At 44.1% G+C, this 19,652-nt stretch overlaps 1 protein-coding gene across 3 annotated transcripts in view; it reads right to left on the bottom strand.

Moving 5' to 3' along the window:
* LOC141050923 (phosphatidylinositol-binding clathrin assembly protein-like) overlaps nt 1–19,652 on the bottom strand; it is a 172,373-nt gene that overhangs the window by 18,584 nt on the left and 134,137 nt on the right. For all 3 annotated transcript variants that reach the window (XM_073547625.1, XM_073547627.1, XM_073547626.1), the window contains exons 12-14: nt 16,462–16,565; nt 11,789–11,932; nt 10,406–10,513 (exon numbers count right to left, since the gene is read on the bottom strand). In XM_073547625.1, the coding sequence (XP_073403726.1) occupies nt 10,406–10,513; nt 11,789–11,932; nt 16,462–16,565 (356 nt within the window). The remainder of the gene's footprint in view (nt 1–10,405; nt 10,514–11,788; nt 11,933–16,461; nt 16,566–19,652) is intronic.

Raw genomic sequence — 19,652 nt, 5'->3', positions numbered from 1 at the left:
TGAAGCGAATTAACAGTCAACTGTGACCCTTTAATTTTAATATGCTTGGTTTTAAGTATGTGTGCTTAGTCTATGGGAAGTTCTTATGAATGCGATATCCTTTTTTGCCAAGAGCAGGACTGGACTTCGTAGAAAAGCAACACTTGCTTAGAATATGTGCACACGCTGTGGATTCTGCTGCGGATTCGCAGCGGATTTGGCCCTGCGGATGCGCAGCAGATCCGCAGACATTGTACAGTACAATGTTAGCCAATGGGATTTCAAATCCGCAGTGCACATGCTGCAGATTTTTCCGCATGGATTAGCTGCGGTTTTAAATCCGCAGCATGTCAATTCTTTCCAGGTGTCAATCCACAGGGGAAAACCGCTGGCAATTCTGCAGGAAAACCGCAGGTCACTTTACCTGCGGTTTTACCTGCAAATCCGCAGCGTGTGCACTCACCCTTAGGGTATGTGCACACAGTGTCTTTCAAGTGGTGGTGCACACTGCGGCGAAACTGCTTCAGGAAAACACCGGCATCCTTTAAGATACACTTTCAAGTATGGAGACAGAGAGAAAGCGGCTTCTGACTGGAAGCTGCTTAAAGAATGAACAAATCCCTTCATTTAACTGCTTGAGGGTTTTGAGCATTATATTCATTTTATTTCATATTTATATTCATTTTGTTTCCACCAGTATAGCAGTCCCTGAACAGCATTGTGGACCCTTCCAAGACAATCAGGTGGGCTGACGGTCTTTGGACTGCCAGGTCCACAGCAGCACCACCACTGTGCAGGGAATGCTTAACAAAAGAACTCAGGATTGAGAGTCCTCAGTAGTTGATACCTTTTAAAGGCTAACTGAAAAGATGGTAACACATTGCAAGCTCTCGAAAGCTTGCAATGTGTTACCATCTTTTCAGTTACCTTTTAAAGGCTATCAACTACTGAGGACTCTCAATCCTGAATATTTTTCTATCTACTGGCTAACACGGTACAAAGATATACATCTTTCCTGTAAAAAAAGAACAGAAGAGCCATGTCCCTCTCAATCTCAAGATAGGTGGGGGTTACAAAGGATGGAAAATCATAAAGTGACAGAATATTCTTGCAATGGTTTTCAGTAATTGACCAGCTCTATAGGTTGTCCTATTATAATAATCCAATGTCAAATGTAGACATAGTGGATATGTTGGGGATTTTCCGTTTTGCAACAAGTATCCACATCACAAAGTACAATACAATGAAAACCTATTTTTCTTTTTTTTTTTTTTTAAATCTCGCATTTATTGTGAATTTGTATTGGAAATGCTATGTCATGTTGTACCCTGGTTTTATCCTTTTCTAACCTCATCTGGTAGGATTATGCAATTAATTTTGGTGACCTTGACGACGGGGGACGGCTTTTATGCTATTTTTTGATCAAAAACAGTATTACTAAGAACCCCGAGTTAGTTAAATGCACTTGCCTTTTACTTATTTAGTTACAGCAGGGTTTTTGCGCTTTATGGCTAATGTGAACTTGCGTTTATATGCTGCATGTATACCAACTTAATCCAAGCTCAATTTTTGTGCTTATCTTTGTATTTTTGAATTCTGTGCAAGTCGGGGTGTGGCCTCCCTTTTCTGAGCTGGTAATTACATTTAAAGGCTTCCCCTGACTGGTGTTCATAAATTGGGACTCTATCCTTATTCACACACTGGAGGTCAATTTTAACACATGGTAATGTTTTTAATATTAGACAGTGTAGGACCGCCCCGATCAAGGGTACCTCGACGACGGTGGGACGGCTTTTATGCTATTTTTGATCAAAAAAAATTTTACTAAGAACCCCAAGTTATTTAAATTCATTTGCTTTTTTGCGCTTTATGGCCAATGTGAACATGTGTTCATGTGATGCATGTATACCAGCTTAACCCCTTTACTCCCAAGGGTGGTTTGCACGCTAATGACCGGGCCAATTGTTACAATTCTGCCTACTGTCCCTTTATGAGGTAATAACTCTGGAACGCTTCCATGGATCCCGGTGATTCTGACATTGTTTTTTTTGTGACATATTGTACTTCATGATAGTGGTAAAATTTCTTTGATATAACTTGTGTTTGTAAAAAAAAAAAAAATGGAAATTTGGCGAAAATTTTGCAATTTTCCAACTCTGAATTTTCATGCCCTTAAATCACAGAGATAATGGCACACAAAATACCTAATAACTAACATTTCCCACATGTTTACTTTACATCAGCACAATATTGGAACCAAAATTTTATTTTGTTAGGAAGTTATAAGGGTTAAAAGTTGACCAGCGATTTCTCATTTTTACACCATTTTTTTAGGATATGTGATAGAAAATACCCAAAAGTGACGCCACTCTAAAAACTGCACCCTTCAAGGTGCTCAAAACCACATTCAAGAAGTTTATTAACCCTTCAAGTGCTTCACAGGAATTTTCTGAAAGTTAAAAAAAAAAAAAAAAAAAAAAAAAAATTTAGCTTTTTTTCACAAAAAAATTACTTCAGGTCCAATTTTTTTTTATTTTACCAAGGGTAACAGGAGAAATTGGACCCCAAAAGTTATTGTGCAATTTGTCCTGAGTACACTGATACCTGATATGTGGGGGGAACCACTGTTTCGGCACATGACAGAGCTCGGAAGGGAAGGAGCGCCGTTTGACTTTTTCAACGCAGAATTGGCTGGAATTGAGATCGGACGTAGGGATGAGCGAGTACTGAAGTATTCGGACTCGAGATACTCGTACCGAGTATACCTTAATACTCGGGTATTCAGTACAAATAGCGAGTCAAATGATAGTCAATGGAAAATGCGAGTAATTGTCTGCTGGACCCTACAAAGTGGTCTGGGGGCTGAGGAAAAGGCTAAAAAATGTGTAAATGTAAAAAAATGTATGCTGTAAACAAATGTATATAAAATGGGGGCACCTGGTCAGGGGCTGCACGATTGATTTTACACCACTGCTTCACTAGAATGTACAAACATTATTTGAAGTTCTGTGTTTTTTTGCTGGAAGAGAGCGGGACTCATACGCCACTTAGGTAGTGCCAGTGATATATCAGAAGTGACGTAAGAGCGAGTGATGATGGAGGCGATCTTCTGACAGCTAAGTGTGTAAGTGGTGTAAGGAGAGCAATCTGCCCTAGGGGTTGTTATGGATAATGCAGGAAGAAGCCACCCATCATCACCACAAGGGATTCACAATTATAAAGCTTGGAGTACTATCCTTGTTGTGCCACTGCCCAATGTGTAGGCATAGACATAGTGTCTTCAAAACATTAGCCCTAGGGGCTGTATCATGGTTGATGAAGGAAGAAAGGCAGGTCTGAAGGGCCAAACAATTGTGATAAAGTCAAGACTACTAGCATAGAGGTGGCAGTGCCCAATGTCCAGGCATAGCCATAGTGTCTCCAAAAATTAGCCCAAGGGGCTGTATCAAAGTTGATGAAGGAATCAAGACAGGTCTGAAGGGCCAAACAATTATGATGAAGCTAGGACTACTAGCATAGAGGTGGCAGTGCTCAGTGTCTAGGCATAGCCATAGTGTCTCCAAAAATTAGACCAAGGGGCATGATACCATGGTTGATGAAGGAAGAAGGGTCTCACTCTCATCATAAGTGCCTCCGATGAGAAATATTAACATAACATTGTTTTTAGCTTATTGACCATGAGGTACATGTGTCAGAAGCAGGTTTTGAAAACATGTGTAAGAAGAAGATGTCCTGGCATAGCCATAGTGTCTCCAAAAATTAGCCCAAGGGGCTGTATCATAGTTGATGAAGGAATCAAGACAGGTCTGAAGGGCCAAACAACTATGATGAAGCTAGGACTACTAGCATAGAGGTGGCAGTGCCCAGTGTCTAGGCATAGCCATAGTGTCTCCAAAAATTAGACCAAGGGGCATGATACCATGGTTGATGAAGGAAGAAGGGTCTCACTCTGATCACAAGTGCCTCCGATGGGAAATATTAATTAACATAACATTGTTTTTAGCTTATTGACCATGAGGTACATGTGTCAGAAGCAGGTTTTGAAAACATGTGTAAGAAGAAAAGGGGGCTTGTATGGGAAGGGATGGATGTGATCACCAATTTTAAAAAAAAAAATATGTTGGGTGACTTTACGTTGGGATACTGCCATCTGTAGGGCTTACTGTTGCGAAATCCAGTCCTTGTTAAATTTTATCAGAGTCAGCCTGTCTGTATTCTCTGTAGCCAACCGTGTGCGTGTATCTGTGATGATTTCCCCAGCGGCACTGAAAACACGCCCTGACATCACACTAGCAGCAGGGCAGGCCAGCACCTCCAAGGCATAGAAGGAGAGGTCGGGCCAACTATGCAGCTTGGATACCTAGTAACTAAACGGTACAGAAGCGTCAGGAAGGACGCAGGTATGGTCACTTAAATAGTCGTTGACCATCTTGTGCAACTTCACCCTCCTTGACATTGCTACTGTTGCAGCTATTCCTTGGTGATGAGCCGGTTTATTGAAGATGGCCCAGTTTGTGGACATTTTACCACCACCTCTTTTGGACCTGCTTGGCATATCTCTCCCCATTAATGCATGCTGTTGCATAGAGCTGGTATCTCTGATAGTAGTGGTGTCTGATGGTGCTGGTGCCATCAAATGATCGACAACGGCCTTCTTGAAGGATTCCATTGTGAATTTGTCCTCCTTCCGTGGGTCTAGAAAGGGGGCCAACCATTATAGGTTGCTATTGAAAATTGGAATACGCAAGGGTCTTGGCACAGACAGTCAGATATGACGTGTGCTATGTGTGCCAAGCTGCAAAGAAGCAAATGTTCTGTAACCCCTGAAGGAGGAACAATACCCATCCTCTCCTCACACTGACTCGCCTCCTCCACCTCCTCCTCTTCAGCCCACCCATGCTGGACAGACATGAAGCCGGGGTTGGGATTCCCCTCTGTAGCATGAGGTGTCCCCTCAGTACCACTGAAAAAGTCCTCTCCCTCCTCATTTCAAATCATCTTCGTCCCCCAATGATACATAATGATATTGGCTGGGCGGGGTAGGATCACCCATTGTGAAATCTTCCTCCATACCCAGCTTCTGGGCACGCAAAGATTCCATTTTTTGATTCTGCAGCGTTTTTTTCAGCAGACATAGCATAGGGATGGTTACGCTGATAATAGCATGATCACCGCTCACAAGCTTGGTGCAGTAATCAAAGTTGCCAAGCACCTCACAAATATCAGCGATCCACACCCACTCGACAGTTATGTGTCTTGGCTGAGTCTCAGTGTGACAGGCATGTTTAAGCTGGCATTCAGAAAGTGCCCTGTGCTGCTCACTTAACCTTGCATATGATATGTTGAGTTCCACCGTGTTGGCAGGTCGCAAATGAGTCTGTGGTTTGGCAAATTAAATTGCTTTTGAAGAGCTGCAAGACTGGTAACAGTTGTTGAGGAGTGGCGGAAATGGGCGCAAATACGGCACACCTTCTCAAGTACGGCAAGTTAGGGTATGTTTTTATAAATTTCTGCACCACTAGGTTCAGCACGTGAACCATGCTTGGCACGTGTACCAGCTTCCCGAGCTTTAAAGCTGCCACCAGGTTAAGCCCATTGTCGCAGACAACCAGACCAGGTTGGAGTTGCAGTGGGGAGAGCCACTGATCGTTCTGTTTTATTCCTTGCCACAGCTCTGCTGCAGTGTGTGGTGTTTCACCTAAGCAGATCAGCTTCAGCAGAGCGTTTTGGCACTTTGCCGATGCGCTGCTGCACAGCTCCCAACTTGGGAGTGATGTGGAGGGTAATTCAGCATAGGATGATGAGACGGAGGAGGCGGAAGAGGGGAGACTGGACGTATATGATGAGAAGGAAACCCCGATTGAGGTTGGGCCCACTATTCGTGGCGTCAGTAGGATGTGTTGATGGTCTAGTTTGAGACTTTGTCCCACCCTCCACCAGGTTGAGCCAGTGTGCCGTGACAGAGATGTTTCGTCGCTGGCCACAAGTACTTGTCCACGTGTCTGTTGTAAGATGGACCTTCCCGGTTACGGCGTTGGCGAGAGCACGCTTTAGATTGTTTAAGACGTGCTGGTGTAACGCGGGGACGGCACAGCAGGAAAAATAGTGCCGGCTGGGAACAGAGTATCGTGGGGCAGCCACAGCCAAAAGATCACGGAAAGACTGTGTCCCCACAAGCCTAAACGGTAACATCTCCACGGCTAGCAACTTGGCAATGTGCGCGTTCAATATTTGTGCTTGTGGGTGCGTGGCTTGGTATTTACGCATCCTTTCATACATCTGGGGCACGGACAATTGGACGCTTTTCTGGGACAAACAAGTGGATGAGCTTGTTGTGGTCTGTGTCTGTGCAACCGCAGCTTGTGAGCAAGAGGTTTGATGATCACCTGCTTCCTGCCCACCAGATTGGAAAGGACACATCACAGGCGACATGGCAGTGGTTTGACCCGCAGTCGCAGACACTGATTTGGTACCCTGTTGTTCAGCCCACCGACTAGGGTGCATGGCTGCCATGTGTTTCCGCATACTGGTGGTGCTTTGGTTGCCTTTGCCCTGGCCTCTGCTCAGCTTCCTTTGGCAGATGGTACAGATGACATTTGGTTCAGAAGGACTATCGGAAAAAAAAATTCCAAACAGCGGCTGAACGAACCCTTGCCTTGACTTGGGGCACAGAGGGATTGCTCTTGGCAACAGTTGACACACTTAGCACTCTGCTCAAACCAGTAGCCCTTGGCGCCTTTGTTGGTGCTACATATCCACCGTCATCCTCTGTGCTGCTGTGCTGGCTATGTGTGCCAATGGTCCAGGTCGGATTGCTGGTCTCATCATTGACCACCTCGCCGTCCATGTCATCCTCATTCCGTGTTGATATTGGCGACTGGCCAGATGGCAACTGTGTGTCATCACCATCAGCCTCCACCTCTTCAGCCGGTATATTATGTGGATGAAAGTGGCTTTCTTCTGGCAGTGAGGTTTCAAATATTTGGCCATCATCAACAGACGATACCCCTTCACGTTCCTCTTCAATGTCGTGCGGTGAAAGGCCAGAGGCAATGCAAGGAAATGGATCAAACAGATCCTCGGAGTGACCAAGGTTGGGGTCAAATGTTTCCTGTGACTCCTGACCGGGTGATGAACTAGGAACAGGTTGAAAATAGGATGACCCAGCGTTATCTGTATGGACAGTAGACTGTTTTGTCATGGACGATTGGATGCTGCTAAAACATTTCGTTGAGGCCTTATCAGCCATCCAAAACAGGATCTGCTCTTGTTCTTCTGGCTTCCAGGCCTGTTTATGTTCCAGACCGGGAAATTTCGCCAGGAAACTAGATGCATCAACCTTCTTCGATCTCCCAGACTCTGTGCCTTGTTGGGCACCAACGACCCCACGTCCCTGTCCCTTCACAACAGCCTTTTTAGGAATTTTGGATTTTTCTGCCATAGTTGCAGATGTTCAGATACAGATATTGGGGAACAAGGAGCAGTTAGTGCTTTGTGGAAGGTAGCACTACAGCCTAGTACTGCTTTGTGTTTTACAAACAGCACCGCAACAGCACAAAAAAACTGCCCTGAGGTTTAAGGCAAGAATCCGCACCCCAGACACCATACAAGATAGGGGTGCTGGCTGCGTGTCAGTTGTGCAGTACCGTGCGTGCGTACTATTCGCTGTGAACACAGCACCGCAACAGCACAAAAAAACTGCCCTGAGGTTTAAGGCAAGAATCCGCACCCCAGACACCACACAAGACAGCGGTGCTGGCTGCGTGTCAGTTGTGCAGTACTGTGCGTGCGTCCTACTCGCTGTGATTCTATGAACACAGCACCGCAACAGCACAAAAAAAACTGCATTGCAGGGGTAAATGTGACCCCCCCAAAAAGCTGGGAAAACGGTCACTACTCAGTCCCTGACCTTATACTTTCAGCTCTGAAAAGAGCTTTTGGGTTTCACAGAGGATTTCTGGATGATTTGCACCAAAAAACACATCTCTCCCTAGCAGCTGCTCACACTCTCCCTACACTAGCTGTGTTCTGCATGCAATGTGCAGAAAATGGCGGCGGCAGGGCTTAGTACCAGACTATGATGAGTCATAGCAGGGTGCGGCATTACTGTGATTGGCAACTGCTGGGCGGGAGAAACAAATAGTGCGAGGCGAGTAGTGAAATACTCGCTATGTACCGAGTACCGAATACCCACGAATATGCTCGCTCATCCCTAATCGGACACCATGTCGCATTTGGAGTGCCCTTGATGCGCCTGAACAGTGGAAACTCCCCAATTCTAACTCCAATCCTAACGGGAAAATGGAAATAAATACTTTGTTTTTAAATTTTATTATTTTTCTTTATCTAAGGGGGTGATAAAGGGGGGTTTGATTTACTATTTATAGTGGGTTTTTAGGTTTGGCACCTGTCACACGCTAAGGCTACTTTCACACTTGCGTTTTTTTGCGCTGCGTGTGCAGTGCAAACGCACATAAAAAAATGCATCATGCGTTTGTATGCTTTTTTTGTGTTTTTGAGCATGTTTTTTTAAAAATGCTTTTTTTGCGCTGACGTGCGCATTACCATGCGCACGTCAGCTCTCCCATAGACTATAATGTGTTTTTGGGTGAATTTTGTGTGCATTGCGTGCACATGCGTTTTTTTGGAGCCAGGTCGGACGCACAAAAAAATGCACCAGGATGCATTTTGTGCGCCCGGGCGCACACTACAAAAAAAACGCATGCGCATACAAACGCATGTCTATGTGCACCCATGTTAAGTATAGGAAAAAACGCATGCGTTTTTTGCGCAAAAACAGAGCAAAAAAAAAAAACGCAAGTGTGAAACCAGCCTAAAAGACGCTTTTTATTACAAAAAATAGTTTTGCATCACCACATTTTGAGAGCTATAATTTTTCCAGATTTTGACCCACAGAGTCATGCGAGGTCTTATTTTTGCGGGACGAGTTGACGTTTTTATTGGTACCATTTTTGGGCACGTGACATGTTTTGATCGCTTTTTATTCCGATTTTCAGGACGCAGAATTAACAAAAACCAGCATTTAATGAATTTCTTTTTTTTTTGGCATTTAAACCATTCCGCGTGTGGTAAAATTGATAACGCGGTTTCATTCTTCGGGTCTGTACGATTACAGCGATACCTCATTTATATAATTTAATGTTTTGGCGCTTTTATACAATAAAAACAATTTTATAAAAAAAAAAAAATAATGACTTTTGCATCGCTTTATTCTGCGAGCTAGAACTTTTTTTAATTTTTTGCTGATGACGCTGTACGGCAGCTCGTTTTTTGCAGGACAAGAGGGCGTTTTCAGCAGTACCATGTTTATTTATATCCTTCTTTTTGATCTTGTGTCATTGCACTTTTTGATCGGCGGTATGATAAAGCATTGTTTTTTTGCTTTGTTTTCTTTTTTTTTTTTCCCAGGAGTTCACTAAAGGGGTTAACTAGTGAGACATTTTTATAGGGCGGGACGTTACGGACGCGGCGATACTAATTATGTGTACTTGTTTGTTTTTTTTATTTACAAAAAATAAGAATATATATTAGGGAATTTTTTTTCTAATTTATTTAGGAATTTTTCAAATATTTTTACACTTTTTTTTCACTTTATTACTTTGTCCCGGGGGGGGGGGGGGGGGGGGGGGGGACACGACGACATTACTATATTGTGTCAGATCGGCAATCTGACAGGCAGTGCAGGAGGCTTCTTAGCAGGCACAGAGAAAGCCGCCTCCCTGCAGGACCCGGAAAGCCCCTGCTGCCATCTTGGATCCGAGGGCCTGAAGGAAAGAGGCCCTCGGAACAACGCGATTCTTCCCTATGCCCCAGTACACTGCGATCATGTTTGATCAGTGTGCCGGGAGCGGTCCGTGACCGCACCTGGCACATAGTGCTGGGTGTCAGCTGTGATAGTGGCGGGTGTCAGCTATGACGTACTATTCCGTCCATGGGACTTAAGTCCCAGGTCACATGGACGGAATAGTACGTCCAATGTAACAAAGGGGTTAATCCAAGCTCAATTTTTGTGCTTAACTTTGGTGACTGCAGGATTTCGACGAAATTTAAAAAAAAAAAAAAGCCAAGAAAAAACAAACAAAACAAAAAAAAACAAATGACACAACTTCATATTATTTAGTAGAGATTCTTTAGCCCCAGAGCATTACATTACCCAGGTATTAGACACATATTTATACAGATATGAAGATCATTGCATACATTCATATGATTAGTCTTGCCTCAGCTACACAAGACAAAGGTTTATTCACGCTGTACATGTGTAGCGATCACTTCAGTCATTGACTATGCATGCATTTAAGCAGAAGAGGGAGTATGGGAAAGTTATACATGCATTTTTCAAACAAACAGATTTGTTTTATACTCTTTACTGTACCTCAGAAAATGAAGCCAATATAAAGCGTACCTGGTGTTTCGTTACTTTCATGTGCAGAAGTATTTGTTCCAAAAACGGCATCAAAATCCACATTCATTGGTGTGGATACGTTCTGTACACCTGACTGAATTGGGAAACCTACACCAGATTATACGCGAATACTACATTTAGCATCTAAGCATATATTTGGTTTGTAAAAACAAAATAAAAATATTATAATTCACAACGTTCAAAATACAAACAATTTGGAAAGTTTAGAAACGGTCTACAAGAAAAGCTGCCTTTGTTGCCCATACCAACCAATCACAGCACAGATCTTATTTTATATTACAATACTGAAAAATGAAAGCTTCACTGTGATTGTTTGATATGGGAACAAACACAGTTCTTCTTTTAGATTGTTTCATAAATCTCCCCTAATAAGCTTTCAACTTTTAGACTTCTCCCATCTCTGACACTAGTGGCATATCCACAGGAAATGCCACAAAAAGTCAGATAGATGTAGGTCCTGGTCCTACCCTCTGGGATCTGCACCTTTTTAAAGCACAGGGCGCTGTCCATTGAGTAATAGCTGCACATATTGAGCTCTATGGGAATTAAAATTTATCTGAGCTCCAATCACAATTATCTTTTTTAAGTAGATTATTAAATAGAACATGTTGTCATAATCTGTCTCGTATAGGGTAGTGTTGACATGGACACCTTGTGTAAATCCAAATGACTAAAAACACCGATGTCCCCCTCCTATATATGGCACTGCTTAGGTCAGACAGAGATATTACTGGAGTTGGCAGTTTTCGATCCAAATTAGTGAGTAAATGGATGCAGAGATTTCAGCACCTTTTCTACGCTCTCTTGGCAGGAAAAACGTAGCTCGAAAAACACATTTTTGCCTGATTTTAGTGAGGTCAACGGTGAAAAACTAGTAAATCTGTATGGCAAAAACCCACCCAAAACACACCAAATATGCAACGTGTGCACAAGCCCTAACACTGCTGTCAGGAATCAGAAGTGGAAAAGCAATCAGAATTTTCTGGCTTCTAGACTGTAAATGTCACATCCAGTATCTCAAGATAGACATTACAAAGTTTTCAAATTTTAAAATACAAGATTTTTTAATTTTTCTGGAGACCAGTGTATTTGGCAAGGATTAGAAAAAATATGGCTGCTTTGTTCAGAACCACGTGTCCGTGAGTTGATCCCGGTCCTGACGCTTGACTGAAGTGAATGAGTCTGGGCTGCAGTACCACCCACATAACTTGTGGACAAGTGTGGTGCTGTTTCTATAATAAAGCAACCATATTTTTCTTGCACTACTTACTTTAATTTCAGGATTACTGCAGGGATTTTCAAGGTCAAATGACCTTGCTATGCAACTCTACACACAAATCTAGTAATATAAATCAGATTTACCACTAACAAGTCCCATTGATGATTTAGAAGGAAATGTCGAAGCGTTAAAAGCAGGGGTAGACTTTACAACTTCTTCAACGGGTTGCATGTCAAAGATGTCCAGGTGTGGTGGGGAACTAACTCCATTTGTTGATGAAAAATGCCCTAGGAAGAAATTGAAAGTCATAAATTCGGTCACACTAAGAAACTAGCACAACTACAAATTGTACAAACTAACATGCCACTTCCCGTTACAATACCGTTGAGGGATCTTCCTGCACTTCTATCTGAGGGTGTAAAGCCTGATCCCCAATTATTAGTTAGGGTCCAGTGGCAACAAGTAGTGGACAAGAGGTAGAATTCCCTATATGTGTATCACAATCTATGTATGTAAAATGGGTTGCTTCATCAATGAACACCATTGTCCATTTCTTGAAGCTCTGATCTCTGACAATCGCTAGCAAAAGTATCACTTTGTCTGTTGTAGCCTTAACTCAACTTTCTCTATTGCTTCATTGGGTGACACAGGAAACCATGGGTGTATCCTGCTGCTACTAGGAGGCTGACACTATGAACAAGCAAATTAGCTCCTCCTCAGCAATGTACACCCCACCAACTGGCACCAAGTTAATCAGTTTAGCTTAGTGTACCCTGTCTCGACTGGATTGTCAACTGGTCCAAATTTTGTATAGTTCCGACCCAACATCTGATTTTTTTGTTCATGCTTTTCGATACTCACTGAGCGAGGGTCTTTCTTCCAAAGGAAAAGAAAGCAGCTCTACAACGAGGGCTTTGCGCTCTTCAGTGCCCTCGACCTTGTTCCCCTCGCTCGCCCATGGCGTTTTTAGGTATGATGGCGGCAGCTGCGGAAACAATACCCTTCGATCAATTCTGCACCAGGACATATCAGCAGACCATTCTGTCCCAATGGGACAGGTCTGTTATCTCCCTGGACCTTTCACTCCAGATCTCATTGCAAATCAGGGTGCCCCTAATCAGGTGGCTGTCTTCCCTCCTCATTCGTCAGGGTCGGTCCTTCCTCCCTATCCACTGGCAAGTAGTTACAACGGATGCCAGTCTCCTTGGCTGGGGAGAAGTCTTTCACAAACCTCACAGTCCAGGGCCATTGGTCGGCGGAGACTTCTCTGCCAATAAACGTTCTCGAGATTAGAGTAGAGTAATTCTTCTGTCCCTTCTCCCCTGACAAAACCTTCCCAGGGACCTTCCAGTTCAAGTCTAGACAGACAACTGAACGACGATGGCATTTATCAAGAACCAGGGATGAACTCAATGACCACGGTCTCCAAGATTCTTGTCTGGGCAGAGACCAGGTTTCCGGCAATATCGGCTGTGCATATTTCCGGCGTATATCATTGGGCCGCCAACTTTCTCAGTCGCGAGGGGAGAATGGTCTCTGCATCAGACAGTTTCTCATCAAATTTTTCTACGGTGGGGCACTTAGAACATGGATCTCATGGCTTCCAGGATGAACAGAAAAGTCCCACGGTTCATCTCCAGGTCCCACGATCCTCTCATGGTGAACGTCGATGCTCTTGCAATACTCTGGTCACAGTTCGTCCCTCCTTACCTGTTCCTGCCTGCCTCTTCCCCTTCTTCCCAGACTGTTAAAGAAGATCAAAGAAGAAGAGGTGCAGGTCACCCCAATAGCAATGGATGGGGCCAGGAGTGCCTGGTATGCAGACGTAGTCAACGTACCCACAGACGCCTCTTGGAGACTTCCAGACTGACCAGATCTGCTTTCTCAGGGACCCATCTTCCACCGGAATTCTCTGTTGCGTGATTTGATGGTATGGCTGTTGAAGCCGTTGTTTTAAGAGCTTCTGGTTCTCAGAGCATGTGATTCAGACGATGATCCGAGCTTGAAAGCCGGTATCGTCTCGAGTCTACCATTGGACATGGAAGGCCTTTTTCCGTTGGTGTGAGACTAATGGTTTTCTCTCTTCCTTCCAGCAGGGCTTTATGTACTTATAGCTCTCAGTTCTCTGAAGGGCCAAGTCCCTACGTTATCCATTCTTTTTCAAAAGAATTTTGCTTCACATCCTCAGGTAATGACTTTTCTTCAGGAAATATCTCATGCAGTGACTCCGTATATACCACCAGTTGATCCCTGGGACCTCAACCTCGTCCTGGATAGAGAGGCGTGAACCTTTTAAAGGTTCGGTTATATTCGAACTTCCTTGAAAAGTTGCATCAATTGCGCTATCAAATAGTGAAAAAAAAAAAATGAACGTGGGTTCACCTGTATTTTTGACAGCTGCGGGCTGCATCCCTCAGCGCTAGCAAGGCTGATTATTAAGAATAGTGGGGTCCCCATGCTGTTTCTTTTTTTATTATTTAAATAAGCAAAAAAGAAAAAAAAAAACGGTGTGGGGTCCCCCCCCCATTTTTGACAACCAGCCAAGCTAAAGCTGGTGGTCTCAGGCCGATAAGGGTCCATGGCTATTGTCACCCCCCAGCCTAAAAATAGCAGTCCGTAAAGCCCAGAAATGACGCATCTATTAGATGCACCAACTCTGGTGCTTTGCCCGCCTCTTCCTACTTGCCCTGGTGCGGTCATAGTTGGGAGGGGGGGTTGATGTCACCTTTACCAACGATGACGCCCCCATTACTAACCCCATAGTGATATTCTTTCAAATAAAAAGGACTTTATTATGGATGTGTTTTTTTATACAGTGTCACTATGGGGATAGTAATGGAGGCGTCTTATAGACGCCACTCCATTACTAACCTCTGGCCTTGATGTCAACTGGCAATACAAAGGTGACATCAACTCCACAAATATGAACCCCACTTGCCACTGCCACAGGGCAAGTGGGAAGAGTCGGGCAAAACGCCAGAATTGGCACATTTAATGTATGCACCTATTCTGGGGCAGATGCGGGCTGCAATTTTTAGGCTGGGGAGCCAATGTCCACGGACCATTACCACACTGAAAATAGCAGCCCCCGCTATTAAAAAAAATACGGTAAATACAGCATATCATTTAAAATACAACATTGATAACAAGCCTTGCAAAAGCTGACAGTTTTCACTGACTGGTTATCAAAAATACTGGGAAACCCCACGTCATTATTTTATTATTTATTTATAACGCAGGCTATATTATTTTTACTCCCATCAGCCGCCACCTGCTATTGCGGTTAACAGTTAAATACAACTCTCAACATCGTCTCCTACTAGCGCAGATTGTAGCGCAAGCAGGGAGACAGATGTGAGCCGTTTTCAGCACCCGGCATGTGTGACATGTGTACAGACCTAAGTGAATGGGGTCTACGTGTGCAAGTGTCTCTGGTATATGTGAAAACTGTCACCACATGTACAGGAAACACTGAAAGAGCCCTTAATGGAAACTTAATTACCGAGCATTTGACAAATTTTCCAGATTTTTAGGAAAAATGCTCGAGAATGCCGAATTTGAGATTGGCGAACGTTTTCAGAACAAGTTTGCTCGTCTCTGGTTCTGGAGGCTCTCAAAAGTCGCCCCTTTGAAGTTCTCAGAGGTCTCCCTGCCTCTTCTATCTTGGAAGGTGGTTTTTCTCGTGGAGATCACTGACATCAGGTGGGTTTTGGAGCTGGCGGCTCTTTCCTGTCGCTCACCCTTTCTTATTCTGCACAAGGATAAGGTGGTCTTACATCCTTCCTGTACTTTTTTCTCTCCCAAAGGTAGTCTTCGCGTTTCATCTCAATGAGGACCTGGCCCTCCCCTCTTTCTGCCCATCATCAGTTTATTCTCTGGAGCGTTCTGTGAACAGGTTGGACCTGGTCAGGGTGATTAGCCTTTATCTAACTAGGACCACCCCGTTCAGGAGGATGGATTTTCTCTTAGATATCCCTGAAGGTCCTCTCAGAGGCCTTTCGGCGTCCAAGGCTAAAATTTCTCGCTGGATCCAGGCGACAATCTTTGAGGCGTACCGGATTAAGGACAGAGTGCCTCCTCCTGGTATTAAGGCCCACTCTACCCGAGCGGTGAGTGCCTTCTGGGCCATTCATCTTTGGGCATCCAACTTACAGCTCTGCAAAGCAGTGACATGATCTTCTATTCACACGCTTGACAATTTCTACAAAGTCCATACCTTCTTCGCCTCGGCAGAAGCCAGCCTAGGTAGGAGAATCTTGCAAGCGGCAGTGGCTAGTTCTCCGACGTGAATGGAGTTGTGCCGGTTTCCTCCCCAGGGACTGCTTTTGTACGTCTCATGGTTTCCCGTGTCCCCCAACGAGGTGATAGAGAAAATAAGATTTTGGTTACTCACTGTAAAATCTTTTTCTCAGAGCCTTCACTGGGAGACATAACACTCTCTCAAGCTTGACAACTGTATTAACTTCTATTGTTACCCTGTAGTTTTGTGTATTTTTCTCTATTACACGTGTCTTCTACTGAAGAAGCTAATTTTTTGTGCAATTTGTGCACAATGTCAGCAGCATACACCCATGGTTTCCTGTGTCCTCCAATGAAGGCACCGAGAAAAAGATTTTATGGAGAGTAAGCAAAATCTTATTTTTCCTGAGCAGTTGTAGGAACAGTTATTGATTCTAGGGATCAGAACCCCATCAGATAGGAAATTGGTAGCATAGCCTAGCATCGCGCTGCCAATATCAGTCTAACATATAAAGCAATAAGACAAAGTTCCTAGAGACTATCTCTTAGGTTACAGACCGAATCTACTTCTACGTACCTCCCCATGTGCTGTTTGTGGATGATGCTATAGCAGGAGTGCTTTGCACTGTTGGTACAAATGTTGGATGCAGGTCGAACAGGTCACTGGTAAGGTTGGGCATGCTGGAGGGTACAAAATGTTTTTTATTTAGAAAATGGGAACATTTGAGAGCAATAACCACACAAGTGTCACATGTACAGTGCCTTGCGAAAGTATTCGGCCCCCTGGAACTTTTCAACCTTTTCCCACATATCATATCATAAAGATACCAAATGTAAATTTTTGGTGAAGAATCAACAACAAGTGGGACACTATTGTGAAGTTGAACGAAAATTATTGGTTATTTTAAATTTTTGTGGAAATTCAAAAATTGAAAAGTGGGGCGTGCAATATACTTTACTTTCAGTGCAGCAAACTCACTCCAGAAGTTCATTGTGGATCTCTGAATGATCCAATGTTGTCCTAAATGACTAATGATGATAAATACAATCCACCTGTATGTAATCAAGTCTCTGTATAATGCACCTGCTCTGTGACAGTCTCAGGGTTCTGTTTGAAGCACAGACAGCATCATGAAGACCAAGGAACACAACAGGCAGGTCCGTGATACTGTTCTGGAGAAGTTTAACCCCTTCCTGACATCCGACGTACTATCCCGTCCACGGTACCCGGGCCCGTATGACCGTGGACGGGATAGTACGTCTACCGCGATCAGCGGCGCCCACGTGGTGAGCGCCGCTGATCGCGGCCGGGTGTCAGCTGATTATCACAGCTGACACCCGGCACTATGTGTCAGGGGCGGTCACGGACCGCCCCCGACACGTTAACCCCTTGCACACCGCGATCAAACATGATCGCGGTGTACCGGGAGTTAAAGGGAAGCATCGGCAGGGAGGGGGCTCCCTCCGTGCTTCCCTGAGCCCCCCACGGCAGCGCAATGTGCAGCGCTGCTGCGGGGGGCTCCTATCCTCCAGGCCCCCGAATCCAAGATGGCGACGGGGGCCTTCGGGGACCTGAGGAAGCTGGCTTCCTCAGTGCCTGCAAAGCGCAGGCAAGAGGAAGTCTGCTTCAATGCCTGTGACAGATTGCTGATCTGTCACAGTGATCTGTGATGTGACAGATCAGCGATCTGTCACAGGACAGTGATGTCCCACCTGGGACTATGTAATAAAGTAAAAAAAAAATTAAAAAAAAAATGTAAAAATAAATTTAAAAAAATCGCCAAATAAATTAGTAAAAAAAAAAAAATAAATTCCCCAATAAATTCATTTTTTGAAAATAAAAAAAAAAAACCAATAAAAGTACACATATTAGGTATCGCCGCGTCCGTAATGACCCGCCCTATAAAACTGTCCCATTAGTTAACCCTTTTAGCGAACCCCTTAAAAAATAAAAATAAAAAACGAAGCAAAAAATAATGATTTATTATCATACCGCCAAACAAAAAGTGTAATAACGCGCGATCAAAAAGACGCATATAAATATCCATGGTACCGCTGAAAACGTCATCTTGTCCCGCAAAAAACGAGCCACCACACAGCATCATCAGCGAAAAAATAAAAAAGTTATAGCTCACAGAATAAAGCGATGCAAAAATAATTATTTTTTATATAAAATAGTTTTCATTGCATAAAACCGACAAAACATAAAAAAACGACCTAAATGAGGTATCGCTGTAACCGTACTGACCCGAAGAATAAAACCGCCTTATCAATTTTACCGCACGCGGAACGGTGTAAACGCACCCCCCCAAAAGAAATTCATGAAACGCTTGTTTTTGTTCATTCTGCGTCCCAAAAATAGGAATAAAAAGCGATCAAAAAATGTCACGTGCCCGAAAATGGTACCAATAAAAACGTCAACTCATCCCGCAAAAAATAAGACCTCACATGACTCAGTGGGTCAAAATACGGAAAAATGATAGCTCTCAAAATGTGGTGATGCAAAAACTATTTTTACAATAAAAAGCGTCTTTTAGCGTGTGACAGCCGCCAAAAATAAAAACCGCCATAAATAGTAAATCAACCCCCCGTTATCACCCCCTTAGTTAGGGAAAAATAATAAAACTAAAAAAAAGTATTTATCTCCATTTTCCCGTTAGGGTAAGGCTGTGTGCACACGCTGCGGATTAGGTGCGGATTCATCCGCGCGGATTTTGTAAAATCCGCAGGTGAAACCGCAGGTCAAAAGACCTGCGGTTTTACCTGCAGATTGCTCTGCGGTTTTGTCCTGCGGTTTTTCATCTCCTCAATAGAGGAGATGGCAAACCGCAGGAGAATCCGCAGAAAGAATTGACATGTCAATTCTTTCTGCGGATTGAAAACCGCAGATAATCCGCGCGGAAAATTCCGCACCGTCTGCACTGCGGTTTTTGATTCCCATAGGGAATCATGGTACTGGGGTCCGCAGCAGCCAAAACCGCTGCGGAACCGCAGCAAAATCCGCAGCGTGTGCACACAGCCTTAGGGTTAGGGCTAGGGTTAGGACTAGGGCTAGGGTTAGGGCTAGGGTTAGGGCTAGGGTTAGGGCTAGGGCTAGGGTTAGGGCTAGGGTTAGGGCTAGGGTTAGGACTAGGGTTAGGACTAGGGCTAGGGTTAGGGCTCAGATTAGGGTTAGGGGTGTGTTGGGGTTAGGGTTGGAGTTATAATTGGGGGTTTCCACTGTTTGGGCACATCAGGGGCTCTCCAAATGCAACATGGCGTCTGATCTCAATTCCAGCCAATTCTGAGTTGAAAAAGTCAAATGGTGCTCCTTCCCTTCCAAGCTCTGCCATGCGCCCAAACAGTGTTTTACCCCCACATGTAGGGTATCAGCCTACTCAGGACAAATTGCAAAACAATTTTTGGGGTCCAATTTCTCCTGTTACCCTTAGGAAAATAAAAAATTGGGGGCAAAAATATCATTTTTGTGGAAAAAAATTATTTTTTTATTTTCACGTCCGAGTGTTATAAACTTCTGTGAAGCACTTGGGGGTTCAAAGTGCTCACCACACATCTAGATAAGTTCCGTGGGGGGTCTAGTGTCCAAAATGGGGTCACTTGTGGGGAGTTTCAAAAGTTTAGGTACATCAGGGGCTCTCCAAACGCACATGACACCCGCAGACCATTCCATCAAAGTCTGCATTCCAAAACGTCACTGCTTCCCTTTCGAGCCCCGACGTGTGTCCATACAGTAGTTTTCTCCCACATATGGGGTGTCAGCATACTCAG

The sequence above is a fragment of the Dendrobates tinctorius genome, unplaced genomic scaffold (assembly GCF_039654945.1).
Source record: "Dendrobates tinctorius isolate UK_male_01 unplaced genomic scaffold, ASM3965494v1 ptg000154l, whole genome shotgun sequence".
Taxonomy (NCBI): domain Eukaryota; kingdom Metazoa; phylum Chordata; class Amphibia; order Anura; family Dendrobatidae; genus Dendrobates; species Dendrobates tinctorius.
Note: the sequence above shows the minus strand (reverse complement) of the source record. Positions and strands in the feature narration are given on the sequence as shown.